Source organism: Channa argus, chromosome 3 (genome assembly GCF_033026475.1).
Source record: "Channa argus isolate prfri chromosome 3, Channa argus male v1.0, whole genome shotgun sequence".
In the NCBI taxonomy this organism is placed as follows: Eukaryota; Metazoa; Chordata; class Actinopteri; order Anabantiformes; family Channidae; genus Channa; species Channa argus.
The window spans coordinates 14,432,371-14,455,068 of NC_090199.1; the positions used below are offsets into that span (position 1 = coordinate 14,432,371).

Genomic DNA, 22,698 nt, shown 5'->3' on the forward strand with positions numbered 1-22,698 from the left:
GACACCCAATCTACAGAGCATGACAAAACTCTCCCATGGGGAGTTGTGGTGAATACTGTGTGTTTGTGTGAGAATAAAGAAAGAGGAGAGCAGGGGTGCTAGGAATTGTATATTTCGAGAGAAGTGAAAACCTGCTGAGCTAGGAGGTAGAAATGGGCCCGCAGACTGCAAATGAAGAGAGAGAGGTAGCAGAAAAATAGTGATGAGGAAGCAGAAGGACTTTGGATTGTGCAGGCCTGGGCATAAACACACGGCAAAGTATTGATGTATGTTTTAGTTTTCAGAATTTGCCATTCCCTCATAAATTAACAACATGAATAAATACTAATAACTGAATAAACAGGACACTTGAAGCAACATGGCTTCTCAGTCAAATAGATGGACGATACTTGGGCGAGACTAGTGAAGTAAATGACATTGGTGAAGACTCTCCTTCTGTAAATGTTCTGTTCTGCAACCTAGTGGGCAAATCCTGGTATTACAACTCAATAAACAAAAGTACAGTTTTTATAAATGTTTAACAAGGTGAGAGATGAGTTTATGTTTTTAATGTTTCTGTAGCTGATGGTGGGGGTGCAGTCATATTGAATGTTATATGAATATCTTCTGATCTTCTGTTCTGTGATCAGCCATTTCTGAAGCATGTGACACCAAAGGATAAACAGATGAAAAATCCGTATGTGGGTAACATCCGTTTTGCCCTGTTTCTAGAAAAGGTCAACATGCCCTCTCTCCAGGGACCAGATAGGGGTTTATTGTTACAGTTTCACAACAAATAATAACCTAAGAAATGCCAGTTAAACCATGAACAAATTACAACTGGCTTATAGATACGTACTGAAACATTACACACAGTAAATACCTCCATAAAGGTAGGGTTGACTGTAAGACTACTGGGTCACTACAGCCTAACATCAACTAAACTATGAAGGAATTTACAGAAAACAAAAAAAATCATGATCATTAACCCTGTAAAGCCTCAACCATAACATTTAAGCCATAAATTTCTAATCGCACCTTTGGTATCAAATAGGTTGTAAATAGTGTTTTTAAAAGGCCTGGACCTAATTGCCCATAAAGATGTCTGATCCTTTGAATGTGGTGTGTAAAATTGCAGGATCGTGTTGCAATGTGGGTACTGTCAGAAAATGTGTTATTTAGATTTGCACCTAGAAACTTCACTGGATTTATCTCAGTGGTGATCCAGATGTCTTTTGGTAAGCAAATAGCAGTGCTCTGTCTTTGTAATGATCCTTAGAGTTAGAGGTGTACAGTACACATTATATCAATGATATGCAGCACGATAGGACACAGTGGACTGAGCCATTATGAAACCAGATTGGCTGTTCAGCTAAACATATTGGGGCGGTTAAAAGCAGAATGTTCAATAGATTTAGAAAGCCAAGTTTGTGCATCGCTGTTGTAGTTTTCTGAAACCATTATGCAAAGCAATTATGGGAATTAATTCTGTGGAAAGCTGTCAAACAAGCTAATAAACAAGTTTTTGAGGCTTGTCCTGAGGAATAAGACATAATTATTCAGTATTAAACACTGTCAGTAGTATAAGAGCAATGAATACACCTAAAAGTCATTTAGGTCCTGACTTTCATAATGGCTGATACTGTGTCAGTGAGGTGGTTCCCATGTGTACTGTATGTACAGTGCTGTCAAGATGTCAGAAACATTAACATTATGTCTTCCGCTACATTACTAACTCTTCAAACTTACCGTAGTAAGTACCGTAGTAGATGCACCAGTGTTTCTTTGATACAACAACAAAAAGTGAACTGATTCTACGATTAGGATGATTATAATGTTGAGTTTGATTAAACACTGTCAGAGAGAAATGAATTAAACCGTTTAATACAGAGATTCTAGTTGGTGCGCTACAGTATAATAAAATTGTTTTCAAATATCATTAATGGAGAGGGTAAAATATAAGAACCACACAAAGTGGCTTCTGAGTGTGTGTCTATTTATGTCGAATAATATTTGTGCACTTCAGCTTCTTTTCTTCTCTTTAGTGTAATGGGCAATAATCACCACAAGGGGGAGAACAGACACCATTAGAAAGAAGTCTTCAGTGTGTCCATATTAGTTGATTCATAATATTGCAGTGACTACCAGTGTATTGGTGCAATGGTGCACTTCATCATTTTTGCTATCAACCACAATCAAAACACATTCAAATGAACTCAGCCAACCTCAGTAACACGTTTCATGTCACTCCATCTCTCACAGATCTCCTGTTAGGCCTCTACATACATTTTCCACTCATGACAAAATATTATATAATTGTTAACCTGAAATGGAAAAGTAAGTCTGGATGCTTTTAAATGACACAATACCACAATCTGCACAAAATTCAGGTATTATAGAGAAGCTGATAAAAGGAGCTATAATTCTTTATTTTTGGAAAATATACTAATTTTCACATCATAACAAATGTGACAGATACATTGTTTTGTGCTTTTTTGGGTCACCTTATGGTAATTCACAAACAACACTGTGAAATGTAACTTACAGAACTGCAGAGGTCAAAACATCCATCCTTTCATTTTTTGAACCCTGTACTTTTTTCCAACCCCTTTCTATCTCTGTCTTTTTAGCTTCTGTCCCTCTCTTATGCTCGCTCGCTGGCTCTGTAATCAGCCCTCTCAGCGATGGCCATTTTGTTTCTGTCTGCCTTATCTCCTGATTGCAGTTTCCCTCTCTGTCATTACTCTGCTATTAGCTTTTCATCCCGGGGCTAAAACACAGGACTCACACTGACCTTATAGTTACAGCTATGCTCAAAACGTCTGCTCTGCGAGATAACAGCCCCCACCCCCGCTTCCCTGCCTCTCTCTCTCACACACAGCCGTGTTCAAAATAAATTCACTCACATATATCTACATACAGTATCTATTTGAACATATACATGTACTCATAAACAAACTTCGAGACATGAACCAAATTGTTTCATTTTTGCACAAATGGCATAAAGTTGTTATTAGAGGTGTGTCAAAATGAAATTGAGATTACATGAAATCCAATTAACGATTATACACACCTGAGAGCAGATCTAGTTCAGCTTTTTTATTACATTTCCAAAGAAAGAGAGGATATGAGGCTATCAATACACTCTATTATTTCAAACATTGTGATTTAATCTTTCTCAACATTGTTTGAGTGGCCATTGCAGTGGACTGAGAATGTATGTGAACATTACAATTGTTATCATGCACTAACTAGGAGAATCACAGCTGATGATGGCTCTGTTATATTTAAGTTTCTCACTAACCCATGACAGCACGACAGTGAGCCAGCATGCACAAAGCGGGAACCTGACACTGAAACAGTTTAACAAAATTTGGCCAACATGGTGAAATGTCATAGAGTTTTACGCAAAATCTTTCCATGTCACATAATCTATGAAACCTGTCACTGCAGGAGTGAGTGACAGGAGCCACACACCAAGTCTGCAAAATTATACACTAATTCTCAGCTTGCCACATAGTGTTTATTTTCATAAAAAAATTGTTGCAAAACATTACACACACTGATCTACATAAGGCACAAAACTGAACAGGAACCAATAAAAATCTTGCGCTTATCATTGTTTTACACCCATTCCTCTCAGGTGCAAAGGCTAGTTGATCATTGTTCACTCTAGCAGTGTAAAAAGGCCACAGGTGAATTTACCTGTTTTGGAGGGCAACAGAGATCAAACGTGAAGCAAGCCCTAGATATCAAGAACTAAGAGTGAAGGGAGGAGGATGACGAGGAGGGATAGTTGTCTCAAATGACATCAGGGGACAGAACATTTTTGGCTTCTGTGTCATTGTGAATGTGTGTGGACAGTGCAGAGGGAACATCACGATGTGTGCAGCCATCCTTCATCACCATGCCAACCTTGGTCCCTACAACACTGCACTTGTCATTTCACACAGGGCAGCCGTAGCCCAATAGTTGGAGATGTAAGCTTTTTTTTTTTAAAGAGAAACCCCTCTGTCTTACTGAATGGTTTCTCCTGTTGCAGTGTATATAAAGTGAAATCCTCCAAAATACTGCATTTTGGAAAAAAAATTAAAATGTTATTGTTACTCTTTTGCATTTGTGTATGTGTTGTGTGCTTATTAAATATACAATATGTTTGAGTAGATATTTTACAAACAGATTAAGGCTGGAAAGCAAAAGCCATTGTGTTGAGCAACAACAGTGTTGTAAATGCCTTGTTTGCTTGTTCTTTGGTAGAATTTTGTATTGTGTGTTTGCAGTTTTGTGTTTTATGTTTAGAGTGTTGAGAAAATGAGCCAAAGATTCAGATGAGAAAAAAACTGATTTTATGGCTTGGGAAACACTGCTTTCTTTTTCAGTGTGCAGTTGGTGAGGTTAATAAAGAAATCCAAGTAGGGTGCATCACTGCACAGAGCCCTGACCTCACTCATGCTCTCACTGTAATTGAATGGGAGCAGGTCCCTGCAGCCAGGCTCTGAAATCTTGCGGAAAACCATCCCAGAAAAGGGGAGGCTAAAAAAGAGGCACATAATGTGCAAATAGGCTCAGCATTGTCATGTTTGGATGTCCAAATATTTTTGAGAGTATAATAAAGTTCATATCTTATATGGCAGTATAGAACTGTATTCTGTACTGCACGGCAGGCCTCTCTGTAGTTTTTCTACTGAATACATTCGCTTCCCTTAATTCTCTCCTAATGGATTTTGCACTTTCTTTTACCCTAAACACTCTCACCTCATCTGCTCCTTTCCTCTCATTTTCTCCCTCCCACCGTCTCAGTGAGCAGGTGCACAGTGACAGAGTCACTGAGCTGTGAAATCTCCGCTCCTTGAGACACGTTTCATGCCTCTCCCATCCAAATACACACACGCTCCCACTCGCACGTTACATTGTTTTTGGCCTATTTTTCTCCAAGCCCTTCCTTTCTCCGTCTCTCCTCTTTTCTCTCAGCTTGTGCAGAGATTGAGTCAACAATGTGTGATCTTCATGAATTTGCTTAGAGGAGAACAAAAGGAAAATCAAACTAGACCGGAATGAAAAATCCATACTGAGTTTCATCGGGGAACAACAGACATGCCTGCGTGTGGGCATGCGTTATGTGTGTCTGCCTGTGTGAGCACTCTGTGTGCCTCTCCTGCGTATGTCTCTGACCACATCTACATCTTTAATATCTGAGAGTGAATAATGTATGAACCCCCTGGGCTGAAGGCGCACACACACACACATAAAACACCTCGTTTACTGCATCCATTTGCACAAATGTCAAAAAGCATAAGTTAACAGTAGGATTTCCATCATTCAGCACACACCCTCATCTTCACAACTGCCTTGTCATAACCCAGATTATCACCTTGTGCTGATCTGAGACATCAGAGTATGGTTCAGAGTAGACCGACACTTCCTGCTCTGTCAACCTGTATGGCTTTTCCTGTTTACATTCTGCGCCCTTCCTGTTGGAGTAAACATAAAACGCACATCGAAATGCACATTTTTTGTTTTTTTTTTTACTTGTCCTTACCTGTGCCTGCTTATGCAGTGGGATTTTTAGGATTTCAGTTGTGCACATATGATCCACTCTTGTGTGTCTCCATGATGCAGTCATGCATGCCTTATAGTTCTAATTTGCCTTTTAAATATCTGCACCCCATCATCATTTCAACATGCCCACACACATACAGACACACACACACACACACAGTCATCTTTTCCACAGTCTATTATGACGATATGAAACTGAGGTCAAAGTTGGTTTCTTCAGCAACTGTGCATAATAATGCTTTGCCTTGTCTGAACACCACACTTCTCTGCAAAATCCCTGTTAAAAATACGAAGACTCTGTATGGCATACTCACTTTCTCCGTGTTTGCAAGGCTTTTGCTCTTTTATACCGACATTGCCCTCCTCTCTACCATCTCTTTATTTTATTTTTTCAACTAGAGAACCTGAATATATTAGTTGAGAAACACAACAAATGTAAATGTTTTGATAAGGCTGTGAAAGGTCAAAGAAATGCGTGGCACTGTGAAAACATGTGAATCATATGTCATGGCCTTCACAGTCAGCAGAGATCTGTGTAGTTGACCATCATGTTAGACCTTTTTAAAATGTGATGTGAGTATTGGAAGGATAGAGTTTCATCCAGCTGAGTTCCAGAGACCTGGAGAAAGAGGATTGGAACCGGGAAGCTGGAGTTTCAGAGTCAGACCTCACTAACTTGCACATTTGTCACCCACTAAGAACCAGCACCTCTCAGACATGCAAGAAGATCATCAAGGGCACCAAGGCCAAGGGCACCAAGTAGAAATGTATTCTTTCAGCATTGGTTTACAGTCCTGGGCTAACCCAGGACATGAGTCACTGCTGTTCAAACAAGCCCGAGCAGCTCCCATGAGATGGTTGTAACGGAGCAGCAACCTGGGATAAATAAGGGAAACACACGCTCGGAGGTCTGTTCGACAATGCTTACAATGAAAAACAAACACTCCAAGCTTTTCCTTTTTGAAGGTGCAACACAGTATAGAGTTACAGAAATTGTGACGTGTGTTATTTTTTGTAATACATCATCAGTGAAACGCTGCTACAAGCCTCACATGCCTATGAAGTCATCTTCTCTTTAACCTCAATCAAAGGATTTCTCTGCTTCTTTTTCACCAAAGGTAATCAGCGGAAAACACTTTGCGGTGCCCTGAGGGGGGGGGGGGGGGGGGGGGGGGGGCAGAGCGCAGGGCCCGCGCACGGTGCCATGCGCGTTCCCGTATTCTGCTGCACACAGACAGCCGGTGCGGAGAGAGAGAGAGAGAGAGAGGGAGAGAGAGGGAGGAGAGGGCTGCTATTACTAGTGACAGAAAACGGCAGCGAGCACATACAGTCTGGAGAGCAGCCGATGCGACAAGGTAGGAGAAAAAGCGCCTCAGCATCTTAACTGTTGGCGGTCGGTGACTATCGCTGATGTGATGCAGTTTAAATGCTTTGGTTTTAAAAGGCCACTGCGGTGTCTTACAGCCTGATCCGCTGTCCTCTCTCCGTGTTGTTGTTGTGTGTCCGCAGATGCTGAGCGTCGCCTTGCTGTGTGTGTGCGCCGTCGCCGGCGGATACGTCTCCGCTCGATCCGACAGCGGCAATTTCTTAGACGATAAGTGGCTCGCTGGGAGATGGGATAAATTTAGAGATGTGAGTATATGTCTGGCTGCTATTAGGAAAAGGCGTTTTCCCTCCTTATTGCCTCATTTACACCCCTCGTTTCGTGATCATGCGCTGCTCGTTTTCTCCTTGTGTCCAAGCGACGCGCACGGGGCCCGTTGTGGTGTTTGTCACACGTTCATCACCCGCGGAGACAGTAAACACTCAGGATGCTGGGGTGATCCTTGCCCGTGGCTGCATTTTTACCACAGCGGTTCATGCTTAACGGAGCAAACTAAGGCTTCAGGGAGACACGAATGCTTATCGGCTGTCCGAGAGCAGCACAGAGTCCCCCGAAAGGGGCCTAATTTTGGGCAGGTATGAGAAAGCAGTCCGCAGCAGGCCTGTTGTGTGCTGTTTGGTTTGGAATGAACACCTGTCACGAGGTAATTCATTGTAAACCATTTGATATTTCAGCCAGTGAGTCCACTGTGAACCCACAGATTCCTTTGGGACTATTAAAACATATTAAACATTTCCCAGTGGTTATGTATCTGTGTGTCATAGTGGTCCCCTCACTGAACCAGTTTAGCAGAGTCTGTACTTGAACTGATTTGGCTCATCATGCTGAAGGTGAGTGTCTTCACTTTAGCGGATTTCAACAGGGTGCTGTCATCCACCATTACCCTGACATGTTTATAGGCTATTCAGTGCAGTAATGCTGCTGCTGACTGTCACGTACCATACCTGCTCTGATGATGTGAACAAAGGTTTTTAATAATTGACCTTTCATTAAGAAAATATTTTATAATAGGGGAACTCTTAAACACATTCGGGCTTTGTAGGCCTACAATGACATTTTTAGCTGTAAAATGCAGCTAAACAAAATGGTAGAAATCATCACTATTGGTAGGGAGAGACTGAAAGACACAAACGAAGCAAAAGGAGAATAACTTACAGGAAAATGCAACGTAGGTTTCAATTAAAGCTTTTGTGTTAGCATCTTGCCTCTAACCACAGATAAAATGAGTCCATACAACCCGAACTGATATTAACACGCTTGTACTGGCACCCACATACAGATACACCGAAATAGGCATGTCTGCACAAATATGAGCACACGTCAATTATAATTTAAAACTGGCTTGTTGTTCAGGATCTATTCTGTGATGGTGCTGCTAAAACAAATGTACATTGCACTTACGCCATCTCTAATGAGTAGTTTTCCTCTGTGCTATACACTTGCAGTAGGATTGTTCTTTTGAATTAGAGACCTTGATGTATGTGATGTCAGAGAAAGAAAGATTTAGAAAAGAAGAGGTACACTTTCAAGCATAGGGCAAGCGCCCAATGTTTGTCTTTGGAACCTTTGGATTGTTTGTCTTTGTTTCCGTTTGTCTTTGGAACACATATTTTATAACATCACTTGTACCAGGCTTTTGCTCCCTCTCACTTTCCCTACCTGTCACACCTGAACAAGTGAGCTCATCATCAACTACTGAGCAGGATTTGGATTATGGCCATAGGGTGTCAGCATCAAATGCTAGAGAGGCAAGGTGATTGGCAAATGCAGATTTTGCCAATCTGAATACTGAATTAATTGACATAAACAATGAGACACAGATCGCGTGTCTATGTGTGTGTGAGACGGAGAAAGAGTTGATACAAAACGGGGTATATAAATACCCTCAACGGCAGTGGACACTTAACCTTTTCAGACGATAGATGAATAGCTGAAATGTAGTGGAGCCTCACAGAGTGCAGTGATTGGCAGTGAGCTGAAGGCTCTGTGTGCATTCATGACTATGGTTTAACCTTGAGGCTCAGGCATTAGAGACAGAGCTGGAGTACAAAAGCACTGTGTGCTCTGTATCTGTACGCTCATGCTTTTCATTTCCTGTTTTAGTGCTGTGTCCCAGATTGTGTGTAACTGTGTGCTTTTGCATTCTTTCACATAGGAGCATATCAGAACTGTCTAGGTTTTAACTAAATAACAGAGGAAGCTGTATCAGTCTTGGCAAATCTTTATTTGCACATTTGCAGAGGTTGTTATCCCTGAATACAGGCTCATTCAACATGTCTTTATCTTAATTATAAATAAACTCTACATGTTCACTCTTTCTATATTTCTATATCTATTTATTACTTGCTACAATTGTGTAATAGAACACAGCTTCCCAGAACTGTCACAGTTTGGTCGCATGCTGCAAACAGCTTATAAAAATAACAGGTAGCACAGGAAAGAAAGCTGTCATGACATGTACACATGTAGATTGTGTAAACTGTACCCAGCCTATACATAAATGCTTGTAAGGAAGTGAAAATGTCAGACTCGTCCCCTAATCCTTCCAACTTTATAACAAAAATCTGGTTGCATCTGCTCTTTAAAACGTAGTCTAGTTTTATAGCATACGTTTAGTAAATGGTGATTTATGTATCACCAAATTGGTTGCACCAATATATTCTGTATATAGCATTATTTAATTTTTGATGCATACAAGATGTAATGGGATAAGTTCGACTCTGACCTGACAATTGAAACGCTGTTTAGTGATAATTCTTCAAATTAATTTGTTTTTAAATTGATTTTCACAAAAAATATATAAGTACAAAGACAGAGAGAAAACCTTATTTATCCCCAAAGGGGAAACTTAAGTTAATTTTTTGCATAAATGCAACAGTTAGAACATACTGGAGTTCAGAGCCTGATCTTTTCTCAGTGTCCAGTCAAACACTATATAAGTTAAATACAAAAGGTCAGAAAAAGTCCTTAAAATGAATAAACTTTCACATATCACAGAGTTATACACACATCTCACAGCTGCAGGCAGAAAAGAGCCTCTAACTCATTCTGTGGAGCACTTTGTCATTCTAAACCAGTCATTCATCACATTTTAACAATATAAAAATCTACCAACAGGGATAAACCCTAATCATCACGCCATCACATTAAGCAATTATGCCAAAATGTTTTTAAAAACATATTTCATAAGTTACATAACCATTTTGGATGCAATTCTTTTACATAGTTTATTTCTTTTGACTGGACTTTGCTACTGATATTTCCCAAAAACCAGTTTACACATTACTAGTGAAGATATTTTAATAATGCAAAACAATGTATCCGGTCTCTAGTTGGAGAGCTAGTAGCTTAGTAAGGACTTGGCACACACATGTATTCCTGGTAACTCGATTCCATTGCTATTATGGTGCCTGACTTAAAAAGAATTTGTAATGCGATTATTTCTCATGCCAGTAATTTATACATAAGTATAAATTAAGTATTCTTATGTATAAATTTTTTCGCTCTCAGCTCTTAGTTGTACATTCATAAAAACAGAACACGTCCGCTTTTTTATTTATTGGTATTTAATGCCAAATTCAGATTTACTGTGATTTAAATTTCAAATTTTAGGCATGTTACTGTCACTTTCATCCTTCAGCAAGAGCTATCAGCAGGTCTCCTGCTAAGTGCACTAGACAGGATCTCAGCCACTGATTTACAGTAAGTCCTTTTAGGCTGGCTGGAAAGGCCTCAGGCTGCATTTGCTGCACTGGTGCCATCTCAGTTTTTAGACATTCTGCTCTGCTTGCTGGACCTTGACTGTGGCTTACAGCACTGGCACAGAAGGAAGAGATAAGCTGAGGGGAAAATGCATTGCATGATGAGTGATGACATGAATAACACCTAATGATATATCATATGAGGAAATGAACTGCTGTTTGTGGTCAGCCTCATTAGAGCAGTATACACCTTTTAATGATCTACTCAACTTTGTGTTTTTCAGTGTGCATGTTCTTCCAGTGTTGTTTGTGTTGTGGAGGGTGACTGATGTAAAAAAGGTACAGAGCTGGAGGAGTTTTCCGCTTCAAAGCACTTGTGTGTGAATTGGTGTGTATTTGTGCATGTGTGCATCCAACAAGCTTGAGCAAGACAAGCAGAGCCAGTTCAGTAATAACATGCACACATTTTTCCAGTTGGATCTTAGTGGGAAGGCAGCAAGATACCAGGAAAGGAAAGGAAGTCATTAGAATAGAGTTTGGAAGCATAAAATCTGATCTGTGAAAATCTGTTTAAAGTAAAGGTGAGAAAAGTAGCAGTGAAACAGCAAATTGATGAGCCTTACTTCCATGGTGATAACACACAAAATTCATATGCACAGTGTCAAATGAGGATGAAAAGGAGCCAAACGCATTCACAAACACACCGTCCTGTTTGTGTGTGTTTCTCTGCGGAAGGAAAAAAGGCTGTGAGGGAGAGAAAGGAATAGAGGTGGAAAAAGGTGGAGAGATAAATTGAAAAGTTGCTATTTTTAGCAAACACTCAGAAGGCCATTAGACCTATTGCCGAATTTTAGGTTGTCAATGGTTTTTGGAAAAAATGGGTGGCGGGTTGCATGTGCAGGAAGTGCATATATCTATTTGATGTTTTGTAGTGCTGAAAGAGTTTTTTGTTTGTTTTGTCTTATTTGTTTACTGTGTATTTTTATAGTGTGTGTGTGTGTGTGTGTATGTGTGTGTTGATTCCAGTAAGGAATCAGACCACAAGCACCTTTGTTGTCTTTACTGGTCTAGAGGGTCTGACCCCCATAATGTCTGCAGTGCTGGTATAGGATCCTGAGTAGAAACACATAACTCACTATTTAGCTTTTTGTTTACTGAGCTTTCAGAATATGAGTCTGAAAAAAAAGCCAAATCCACAGACAGAGCCACAGATTGGACATTCATATGAGTGGAACATATAGAGGGAAAGACACAAAAAGAAATGAAGAGTCTGTAGTGAAGGTCACAGACACAAACCGTAATAAGAGAAAAAAAGAAGAAATTAACTGGAGTTGAGTAAAAGCAAGAGTGGACTTTTTAAACCTTATAGCAAACAGTGGATGACTCTTGCTGATGCTGTTTTGGAAAATGTCAAAGATCCTTTGCAGTTTCAGACATATACTATACAAATAAACATAAACAGAAATGTACACACATAAGGATAAACTTCATATTTGTGGCTTCTTTAAGGACTATATTACAAAGTACTGAGTCCTCAGAAAGATCTGTTAAATGAGCCAAGGCTAGTTGGGTTTTACGTGCTTCAAAGGCTTTTTACCATGAGCCTTGAGGCAGCAGAGACATTGATAGAGGTTTAACAATCTATTCACCACAGCGACCACAGTGTGTAAATCAAACCGATTCAATAGCAGTGATATGCTAAAGGAAAGGTGAATTTATTAAGTTGGATTTAGAAACATTTTAATTCTGAGTAAAATGTTTGACTTAAACTACAGTAACAAAAGCAACAATTCAAACTATAACAATACAGGAAACATACAATAGAGCAGCTGCATCTCAAGAGAAGGTGTTAACTTGTTTTAGTTTTCTGAACAAAAGCTGACAGCTTGTTAAAAAAAAAACTTTGCAAAACTGAAAGTAAGAAATGCAGAAAGATAACTAACCTACTGTATGCAGGGCACATTTCATGATGCACTCAACCTTTCTACTGTATTCTTGGAAACTTGTCAACATTTATTTTAACATTTAGATTGAAGTTACAATACGTCATTACTTGCTTGATCAGTTGGAATGAGTTAAGTTATTCAATAACATATTAGCTGAAATGTTCTCTTCTGATTTCAGGTAAGTTCATTCCTTTACTTCTGCAACATCACCCACAATGTTAGTCTAGATCAGGACACCACAGGAAGATAATATGAGCATGTTGTGGTTATGGTTACGATCAAGTCAAATCTCCAGAGAACGACTGAAACTTGTTACTTCTAACTTGGCAAAATCAAGCGTGTACGTGAGAGTGAGTGCAACTGAATTTTTTTTTTAAATTTGACATCAAGTGAGACATCAAGCTAGCAACAGGACAGAATGCAAGAGACAAAGCCGTCTCTTTGGATCTAAAGGTTGTTGGCTTTGACTGTCAAAGTTCAACTACCCCTGAGTTAAACGACACATTGCCTCTTGAGTACCTTTTACATTCTCATTATGAGCCACCACCCTCTGTGTGTGTATCTTATGCCTTGTTTATTTAAAGCAGCTAAATCACTCACCTCTCGTGTACGCATTGCTTATTTAGACTATAAGCACACATCCACACGCAACCGATTGAAACTGGGGACTAGGAAGATTATGAAAACAATTCATGTCAAACAATTTAGCTTTATCCAGGATAATTAGTTTCTGAATAAATGTGTTTCTTTACTGGATATTCTACTGTATATTGGTCCTCCATAGCCTACAGTACAAATGGGGTCTTCTTTATTTTTTATACTTAGGTAGTGAAAACTTAATCAGATATATATTTTAGCAAATTAGATTCCAAAGAGTCACAGTTACATGCATTTCTGCTCTGCAAGGCACATTTAGCTTTTTTTTTTCAACCCTAACCCTCACATTTAACCCAATTTTACCCAAAGCCTCACCCCATTCACTTTAAATAGATAAACAAAATCACTGAAAGCCTGGTCGAGATTAAAATCCACTTCAGATTCTATATTTACATGACAGGAAAAAATACAAAAGAATGCCAGTATTTCCAGCTTCATAGTCTTCTTCTCTCGTGTGTGCATATACCATGTATGATATGTAAACAAAGTTTAAGTAAGAGTAGCAATAAGCAGTACCCACCCACACTCACACTCACAAAGACAAATGAGAGCAGAAACACGCTGTCACAAACATTATGCGGACTAAAAACAGTGTATGCATGCTCCATGTGTTTGTCTTTCATGTTGGTGTGTATTTTCTAGATTTCCATCCATTTATTTCACTATGGAAAGTTTCCACTTAAAAACCTTTTCAAAACAAATGTCTTATTCTCTGTCTTTGTACTGCTTTCTCCTAAAGGAAGTGGAGGTTTGTACGACTGTTTATTAGTCTTAAATCTGCCATGTTGTATTTACTCTAGTTGTCATTTGAAGCATATTTTCATGATTTTCTTTATTGGTTACCCCGTTTCAGGAGCCTGGAACGTGGACTCCAGCCAAGCCTTTCGATCAAGGTGGGTGTGATAGAGAGAGCCTGGAGTGGTGATGCTGCTGGCTTTGTGATAAAACCAAAAACAGTAGGAGTGACAAGCACATAATGCTTCCAGTCATCCTTTTCTTTGGTATTTTATGAATAGAAAGCATAAACTAAAATGCTAGTAAAACTTGACATTATCGCTCAATAATAACAAGGTCATGGGGGGAGGGGGGTGTTAATACTTTGGTAACATGACACATCAAAATAAACTGTCTGTTTTTAATTTTTCATTATGAGTTTTGAAGGTTTTATATCAAAGAAAAATCTCTCAGACCCTAGAAAAGTTGCTTTTTTTGGTGAAATAACTGCACATTGTTTTCAAAAGTGAAAAAAATGCTCTGCGGTTTCGAAACGTCTATCCACGTGTTGGTAAAAGAAGAGGTGATGCAGCACAGTGGTAAACATGCTCCTGTCTCTACTTTGAAACAAGCTGCTTGCATCAAATTCAACTCATATGTATTAGTTGCAATAAAATGTAACTTAAAATAAGCTGATTGAGCATAAACTAAAAGTTATAAGTAATTCACGTTTATAACCTCTGAATTATGACCACCTTCATTATACTGCAGCTAACATGCTTTCAAATGTCGCAGAATTTAACATGTGCACAATATCTCGGTTTGTTTTTTATTTGTTTGTATTTGCACAATGTGTCTAAGAATTATGGAAATGTTTGTTGAAAAGGTCAACAAGAATTTGGCAACCATATATAGGCACACAGTGTGACATATCAAATTACATAAGGAAGCCAGGTAGTTTCCAATCTTAAACCGAAGTTCAAGAGTCTCAAGCAAAACGTCAAGTGCTCTACAGTTGTGGGGACGGCATTGTTATGCTATTTGGCCCAAAAAACAAATCATTTGTGTCATGGTGCATTGGCCTAATTCTTCACCACAGTACTTTTGACATATTTGCACTGCCTAGTCTTGCTTAAAATTTGTCACCTCTGTGGAATTTAGACGCTCGGAAACATTTTGTTGCTGGGAACATGACTACCAATTAATTTCAACCTTGTGACTCATCGAGCATTAGTAGCAGGAGGAAAATGATGGCGAATATCTCGTATCCTGTCCTTAGTCGTGCTTCTCTAATGAAAATGAACAAGAGCTGCTGTCGATACACGTAATGTACATGCATGTGTTCTTTTGTGAAAACCACATGGTATGTGTGGAGAAATCATTTTCACAACGCCAACCAGATTTGCGTGGCTGTAAATACAGGTTGATTTTCAGTTCTTCCATCATCCTTTTCAATTGTATTACAGATTGTGATAAGCATACACACATTCATGCACACCAGGATAATAACACTTTCACTGTCAGTTACCACTGTATCCTCAAACACAGACACACACTTTCATCCACACAGACATGTCAGGGAAACAATAGCATTAGATAATGCGTTGGAGGATGGAGGCAGGATAATCTACCAAAGCTGCTCAGGGATTACAGTAAGGTTCTTTAGAGCAGAGGTCATTCACTCACTATTCTGAGATCAGCTCAGGGTCTTACATCCTACGGTCTGAAATGCCTAACTTCTCTTTACCAACAAACATCACACCCTCCGCTCAAGATCTAAAATCAGCTCTTACCTAGAAGACAAGATATGGCTCTCAGCTGATACTAAATCAGTTTGAGGATTTCAGCAGGAGCACACACGAGGCTAACACTCAGTACAGGTTGAAGTGAGGTCAGAAGAAGCCTCTCTAACCAGCTCCATCTGTTTTTACCTGTAAGGATACTTAACAGTATTAAGGCTCTGAGTTCTGCGTGGGAGAGTCATAGTCATAGTCACACACACACACACACACACCTATCCACATAGTGTGGATCTGTAAAAATGGTTTGAAACAGGATATGTAACCTGGGAAAGCATTCTCTCATTTTATGTTCACAAGTTTAGATCTTCTAAGAAGCTCTTTAGACTGTGTATCGGTCACACACTCACATACAGTACATTTGACAAACTTATCCCTCTATATTTCTGGTTTGTGTTGTTAGGTCTTGATCCAGCCAAAGACCCCTGTTTGAAGGTCAAATGCAGTCGCCACAAGGTGTGTGTGGCTGAGGATTATAAGACTGCAGCTTGTGTCAGCCAAAGGAGAGTAAGGTAAGGGCACTCTCACACAAACATGCACTTGCTCTTTTAAACTGGGCTGTGATTCAATGCTCTTCCTTAAACTTGCATTCAGATTTTTCCTGTGACAAAGCCACAAATGAAATGCAAATGACAGTGGTTTAGGTGCAAATCACTTCCAGTCTCGTCTCTTCTCCCTGTTTTTTTTTTTTTTTTCTGCTCATTTAATCATGCAGCATGATTAGCAACAACTCCATAGGGGTGGCTTTTTTTCCTTTTCCCAGCTGGTCTACTGGTTGCCCAGCTCTCTTGTGACTGTTGTGTGACATTACTGTTTAGTCCAATTACCCCACCACTGGCACTGCTTTACAACGGACTCAAAGTCCGGCCAAATGATATGAATGGGCTTTGTGTGTGTGTGTGTGTGTGTGTGTGTGTGTGTATGTGTCTTTCTGTCTGGGACAGTGCAGACTGGACTGAAGACAGTAACGCCATGTTGACCTCATTTCCAATTCTTAGCAACAACACAATTACGACTACACAGTGCAAGCAAATCAGAAAATAATCACTTATAAATCCTAAATCCTTGTGTCATTTCTGAAATAGATGTAAGGTCGAGACAAAACATTGACCATTAAAATGGAAAATGCTTAGAAAACATTAACTTTGAATGAAGCTGGGAGAATAAACCGAGCAGTTATGGAGGACAAACTGTCAAATGAGACATCATTTGAAATCTTTCATACACATACAATCTGATGTTTATTGCATTTGTGCAAAAAATAAGTCTTTTTAATCTCTTCTCTAGTTTTAAAGATGCTCATTTGTACCAGAGACCTGGGTCAAAGTGCAAACCTTGCCCTGTGGTTCACCCCTCGCCTGTTTGTGGAACCGATGGCCACACCTACTCCACCAAGGTACCTACACACATGCTTCATCTTCTTTACCAAAAATAAAAACATCACCACAAAAGACACATTTTTCTCATTTCCTCTTGATGAGACACACAACCTGATTTCACTTCCTTTCCTGTCTCATCTCCTTTGTCTGTCAGTGTAAGTTAGACTACCAGGCATGCATCACAGGAAAGAAGATTGCTGTGAAATGCCCCGGCATGTGTCCTTGCCCCTCTCAAACTGAACACAGCTCCGCAGAAAAGAAAGGTACACACTTCTGCACACATGGCTGCACATTGCAAGCTAGGAGACTTTGCAGAAGAACACACAAAATATTCCTTAATTAAAATGTCTTCAATTGTTTCTTTCAGACTAAGTGCTTATAAAGAGTCTTTTGGCGTGACAAAGAATTCCTACAAGTTTTAGAGCGGTTGTGCTGTAGCCGACTTCTCCTTTTTTAAACAGGAGTAAGGGAACAGTAAAGTATTGCTTTAGCATCAGTCATTAGTGTTATTATTCCTCAGTTTGCAGTGAGTCTGACCTGAAGGAGGTTGTAAGTCGTCTGAGAGACTGGTTTAGGGTGCTGCATGAAAATGGCAACCACAAGAGAGTCAAGGTCCAGAAGCCCGAAAAAAACAGTGAGTCACACAGCCTTAGCAAAGTCAAGAAAAGAGAAGATACACCATATTTTTTTGTGCATTATAAAAGTCATAGTTACTCTAAGGTGCCTGACTACCTTTCTTTGAACTGCAGAGTTTGAGGTTGGAGCATCACCTATTTGTAAGGACCCTCTGGGCTGGATGTTCTCCCGCTTGGACACAAACTTTGACCTCCAGCTCGACCAGTCAGAGATCAAGAGCCTCTACCTGGACAGGAATGAGCCATGCTCTGATGCATTTTTCAAATCCTGCGATACACATGCAGACAAAGTTATAACCAGCTCTGAATGGTGCACATGCTTCCAGAGGTACACAGGTACAGTATTCGTGTGCATTCACTACTGGTCAAACATACAAACATGTGTTATAAAGCTGTAATCTCTGTATTTTGTAATTGATTGACTGCAACACCTGCATAGTTCAAGTTACAATTACACAGTTAGACATCCAAATAAGTTGGTTTTTAGATGTCAACCTACATGGCAATGTTGCCATTATGCCAGATTTGTAGTTTATTTTGAGGTCAATTGTGGCAGTGACAATAGAGAGAAAGAAAAAAAAAGTCATAAGACATAAAACTAATAAAATCCCCTCAGCAAATCACAATGTCACATTCGTCTTCGACAAAAACAGAGTATACACTGGTCCTTCTGCTGTACCCGACGAAGGTCAGCATGGGGACTCTGTTTTCCAAAGCTGACCTGTATTCACAAAAACATCAAAATCACCTGGTGTATTTAATGTTGTGGCTGATTGTTGTATTACTGCACGCTGTATAATACTGCAAAATTCAACACAATACAGAACAGCACATTGTGTTTAAAGGCTATTGTGTGAGATTAAGGACAAAGAATTCGTTTTTACATTTGAGCCACTGGAGCTGCACAAAGACAGCAGAATAGCAAACATGATGACAAAAGCAAAAAGTACGCAAAAGAGGCAAAGTTCACACAAACAGATGCATTTGCAAGAACAGCAGACTTCTGCATTTTTCTTTCGCAGAATCCCTTGTCTCTGTCTTTCAGATTCCCCTTGTAAAGCAGAGCTGTCCAGTATCAACAAGAAGCAAGTAGGGAAGAAGTTGCTTGGTGAGACACACACACACGCACACTGTCAAACCCACAAAAACACATATGGACTGAGTGTGTTACACCATTTTGTTTGTGTGTTTTGTATGTGTAGGTCAGTATCTGCCATCCTGTGATGAGGAAGGTTACTACAGATCCCACCAGTGCCACAGCAGCAGTGGACAGTGCTGGTGTGTGGATCGATATGGCAACGAGGTGGCTGGGTCACGTACCCATGGCCCTGCAGACTGTGGTAGGCAAAACTTGTGTTGGAGAACACAAAGATAGAGTGTAATTTGCAGGTTTGATTCATCGTGGATAGTTATGAAAAGGGTTACTAATTTTCTTACCAGACTCGGCTTTATTCCTGCTTCTAGGAGTGATTTTGGAGTCTTCTGGAGACCTTGGCAGCGGAGACTCTCTCTTCACTGACGATGACGAAGATTCATTTGTCCTCAAGGACCAGGCTGGCATGGATGATGAGGACGACGAAGACGAGGATGACGACGATGACAATGACGAATACCTGTCATAATTTAAAAAAAGAAAACAAGTAAACAAAAACTGTTTCTTTGGTCAAACTGCACGTTTCTAGGCGACTTCCCAGACAGATAACAGATAATCATACTAAGAGCCTATGGACTACTCTCTGTGTATCGTTTGTTCATATGTTAGAAAAAAATCCTGACAAACATTTATGACGTTTTCTTCCTGTCTAAGTATAAAATATGGTTGGCAATGGCACTTGTTCACTTGTGTGTCAGCCAACCAGAAAATATAACAAGGACTAATCGACAACAAGTCCTGTGCTTTGGATTTGGTCACGTGCTCCCTTCATTGGACAGTCAATGTCTTAGTGTCCTGTCCTTGTGCAGCACTCTGATGCCTGACTATGTTGGTGCCTGAGGCACAATGTAGAAGAGACCTTCCCTTTCTTCATTTCTTCATCCCCTTCCTCCCATCATCTTACTCCTTATCAAATGTTCCTGTGTATAGGTGGGATGTTGACAGTGTAGATAAGAGAATATTGCACTCTTTAGGTTTCTTTTGATCTTGATTTGTAACTGTGACTGTATCTGTGTGGAAAAACAAGATAAGAATTAGACATGCTTCATTAGGAGAATTAAGGCAAAAAAAAAAGAAAAATCTGTGCGAGCTGGATAACAATCAGAAGCGACATGCTAGCTGTTTTCAATGAGACACAAATCGAGTCAAATCATCTCACAGGCCCAGCAACAAGGAAAGACAAATTACTGCTTGGCCGGCGGTGTTAGGAGGAAAACATTATCTATTTTTTTAATCCATTATTGGATGAATAGCATGTCTAACATTGCGTGATGTTTCCGTCTAAAGAACCAGAGGCTAAACCTTTGTGGAACTTAAAAACATAATGGAGCATGAGGTTAAAAATTCCCTCAAGCGTGTACATATGAAAGTACACTTTCAAGTCATAAACTGCGGAAATCTGTGTGATAAAAATGTTTACTGACCTTTAATTCATCAGCGAGCTCAAAGAAAACCTCATCACAGTTCAGAAGAAGTCACGGTCTTGTCGTGGGTTTAAATTTTCACGAGACTCAGAATTAACGTGATTTGAGCACACGGTGTAAGAGAACGGGTGTTTTTCACAGTAATAAAACTACGGGACCGCACGGAACTGTTGACAATGTCTGCAAGGGGATTATAGGGTGAGGTGTGCCTTTTACTGGTAAAGAAAGATGGCAGTAACAGTCGGGGAAGGATGCTTACTGGACTGACTCGACATTACACTGAATAAGAGCTGCTTCACTGTCAAGCTCAGATAGTAGTTTGGGTTTGGTGTGGCCTGTGTTTTGGGTTTCTCTTCTGATGGCCATAATTCAAATCTTTTGAGTTGTTACATCAGATAGCTAGAATGTAAATAAGCACAGAGATCTTTAGCAGTTAAGGCATATAAACAGACTCTGCTAGATTTGAAAATGTTTTATATATTAGTACACTGGCTAGAGGAAGCTATGGTTTAGACAGCTTTATAAGAAAATTGATGAATATCTTACAGTATTTTGCTTTTACCTTGTTTCAGAAGCTTGATTTGTACCTGATCTGCTGTTATTATGTATAGTGTATATCTGTCAGGGTTGAAAACTTAAAACTGACCCCAGATTTGTGTATTCTTCATAAGTCCTACTGTTTATGCAGACCTGGGGCCAAATGTTAACTTTCAGTGATTCATCGGTCATCTGGCTTTTGAATCACACATCTGTTGAAACTCCATATTAAGACCTGAAAAGTGCCATCTAAATGTCTAGTAGTCCCTTTTATTTCTTTTAGCTAATTTCTTATAACTTGGAGTTTTAATTGTACTTTATGACCTGGAAAACATTTCAGTCTTAAAGTGCTGTTCCATGAGTGTGATGACATGCAAATCATTTTGATGACCTCGGACACTGTAGCCACTCTGAACAAATCACACACTGTCATCACAGCTCTGATAGTGTTTAAAGGTTATGATACAGATGCATTTTTTACAGTGTATGTATGATTTGCTGAAATAAAAGCTATATTGACAAATGTTACCTGACTGCATTGTCACGTGTTACTCGGATGACAGAACACATGCAGAAAACTCTTCCATGTGGCCACATCTCATTTCTGTGTTTAGGGTTCTATTTCTCTTTTTCTGTGCTTTATTTACAGACAAATCACAGGTGGTTTATGCTACTAAAGCTGTGGTCCATGCCTGTAAGATGTACAGCTGTTGTTGAGGTGTACAAAAGACGAAATGACACATCTGCTAAAAGTAGATATTTCTGCATGACTTCAATTTAGAGGGAAAGCTGAAAGTGGTTCGATGTGGCAGAATGAGCTTGTTTAGTAGGCTTCTGTATGCAAGAACATTATTGCATTATGTAGAAGAGCAGGTGAATATTTTATAAGTCACCATCCCACCCATACCATACATGTATGCATACAGGCACACAGAAACAAATGTAGAGGAAAATAGTTCCAGCAAAAGAATTAGTGCAGGAGGAAGGTACATTCACTGACCTGAATCAAAACAACTTTGTTTCCCTTTGTTCACTCTGAGAAAAATTGGGTGTGTGTGCGCGCGTGCGCATGTTGGCAACAGGACCTGTCAGCAGCAGCAGCACTAGACAGGAAAGCCTCTGGATAAATATCAAATGTCCATTTTCACACACTTTTCTCCAGCCTGTGTGTGCCGATTATAGTGCAGATATGATCTCACCGCCTAATGTCCACACAGTGGAGAATGGTGGGAGACTGTCCAACAATAAAAAAAAAGTGATTTGCCAGAATATGGGGAGACAGGATGACTGAGCGCTGATAGGAAATGTCTCCAATTGCAGGTACCACTTTCGATTTCTGGATACCAGCTTTTATAACAAGCAATACACTGACGCAGATCACTTTTATTTTGGTTCAAAGTTTGTCAAATTTCACACAATATATTGAAAGTGCCGTAAAATCACCTTATAGACAGTAGCAAGATCATCTCAGCTGACTTAGTTGCACTATCATATCTTCACTATGCTGAAACTACTGTCACTTGAGAGCTGAATACCACACTGAATAGCACACATTGTACCAAACATGTTCAAAGATGACATGATAACAACACAGCACAGGCAAACAATAAAAGTTGTCTGTGTGTGTAACTAACTGGCAAATATGTAGTTTAATGACTTTTAGTAGTATTTTAAATGGTTACAGTATGATGATGAGGTACAAATCAAAGCAATAAAGATTCATATAATTGATTTTAAGACCATTTTAAAGGTAGATCATACATCCATTGCCCTTTATGCTGATAACATCATAAAGATTATTTTGTCAAACTCTGAAAAGGGTCTTCTGGAG

General features: G+C 39.6%; 1 protein-coding gene across 2 annotated transcripts; it reads left to right on the forward strand.

Moving 5' to 3' along the window:
- The first annotated feature begins 6,737 nt into the window (after positions 1–6,737).
- On the forward strand, positions 6,738–21,395 carry spock3 (SPARC (osteonectin), cwcv and kazal like domains proteoglycan 3). Of its 2 annotated transcripts, XM_067497111.1 has the most exons (12): positions 6,738–6,893; positions 7,048–7,170; positions 13,966–13,974; positions 14,080–14,119; positions 16,143–16,251; positions 17,027–17,135; positions 17,273–17,381; positions 17,639–17,752; positions 17,868–18,089; positions 18,799–18,861; positions 18,956–19,093; positions 19,218–21,395. In XM_067497111.1, the coding sequence occupies exons 2-12, from the start codon at positions 7,048–7,050 to the stop codon at positions 19,373–19,375; spliced, it is 1,194 nt and encodes a 397-aa protein (XP_067353212.1). In that variant the 5' UTR covers positions 6,738–6,893; the 3' UTR covers positions 19,376–21,395. The 2 variants fall into 2 exon arrangements, with proteins under 2 accessions (XP_067353212.1, XP_067353213.1); XM_067497112.1 differs by lacking the exon at positions 13,966–13,974.
- The last annotated feature ends 1,303 nt before the right edge of the window (positions 21,396–22,698 follow it).

Excerpts from the sequence above, each read along its gene's own strand:
- spock3 (XM_067497111.1), top strand. The coding sequence starts at position 7,048 with ATGCTGAGCGTCGCCTTGCTGTGTGTGTGCGCCGTCGCCGGCGGATAC. Across the intron at positions 14,120-16,142 it reads AGCCAAGCCTTTCGATCAAG|GTCTTGATCCAGCCAAAGAC; the intron begins GTGGGTGTGATA and ends TTGTGTTGTTAG. Across the intron at positions 17,136-17,272 it reads GCCACACCTACTCCACCAAG|TGTAAGTTAGACTACCAGGC; the intron begins GTACCTACACAC and ends TTTGTCTGTCAG.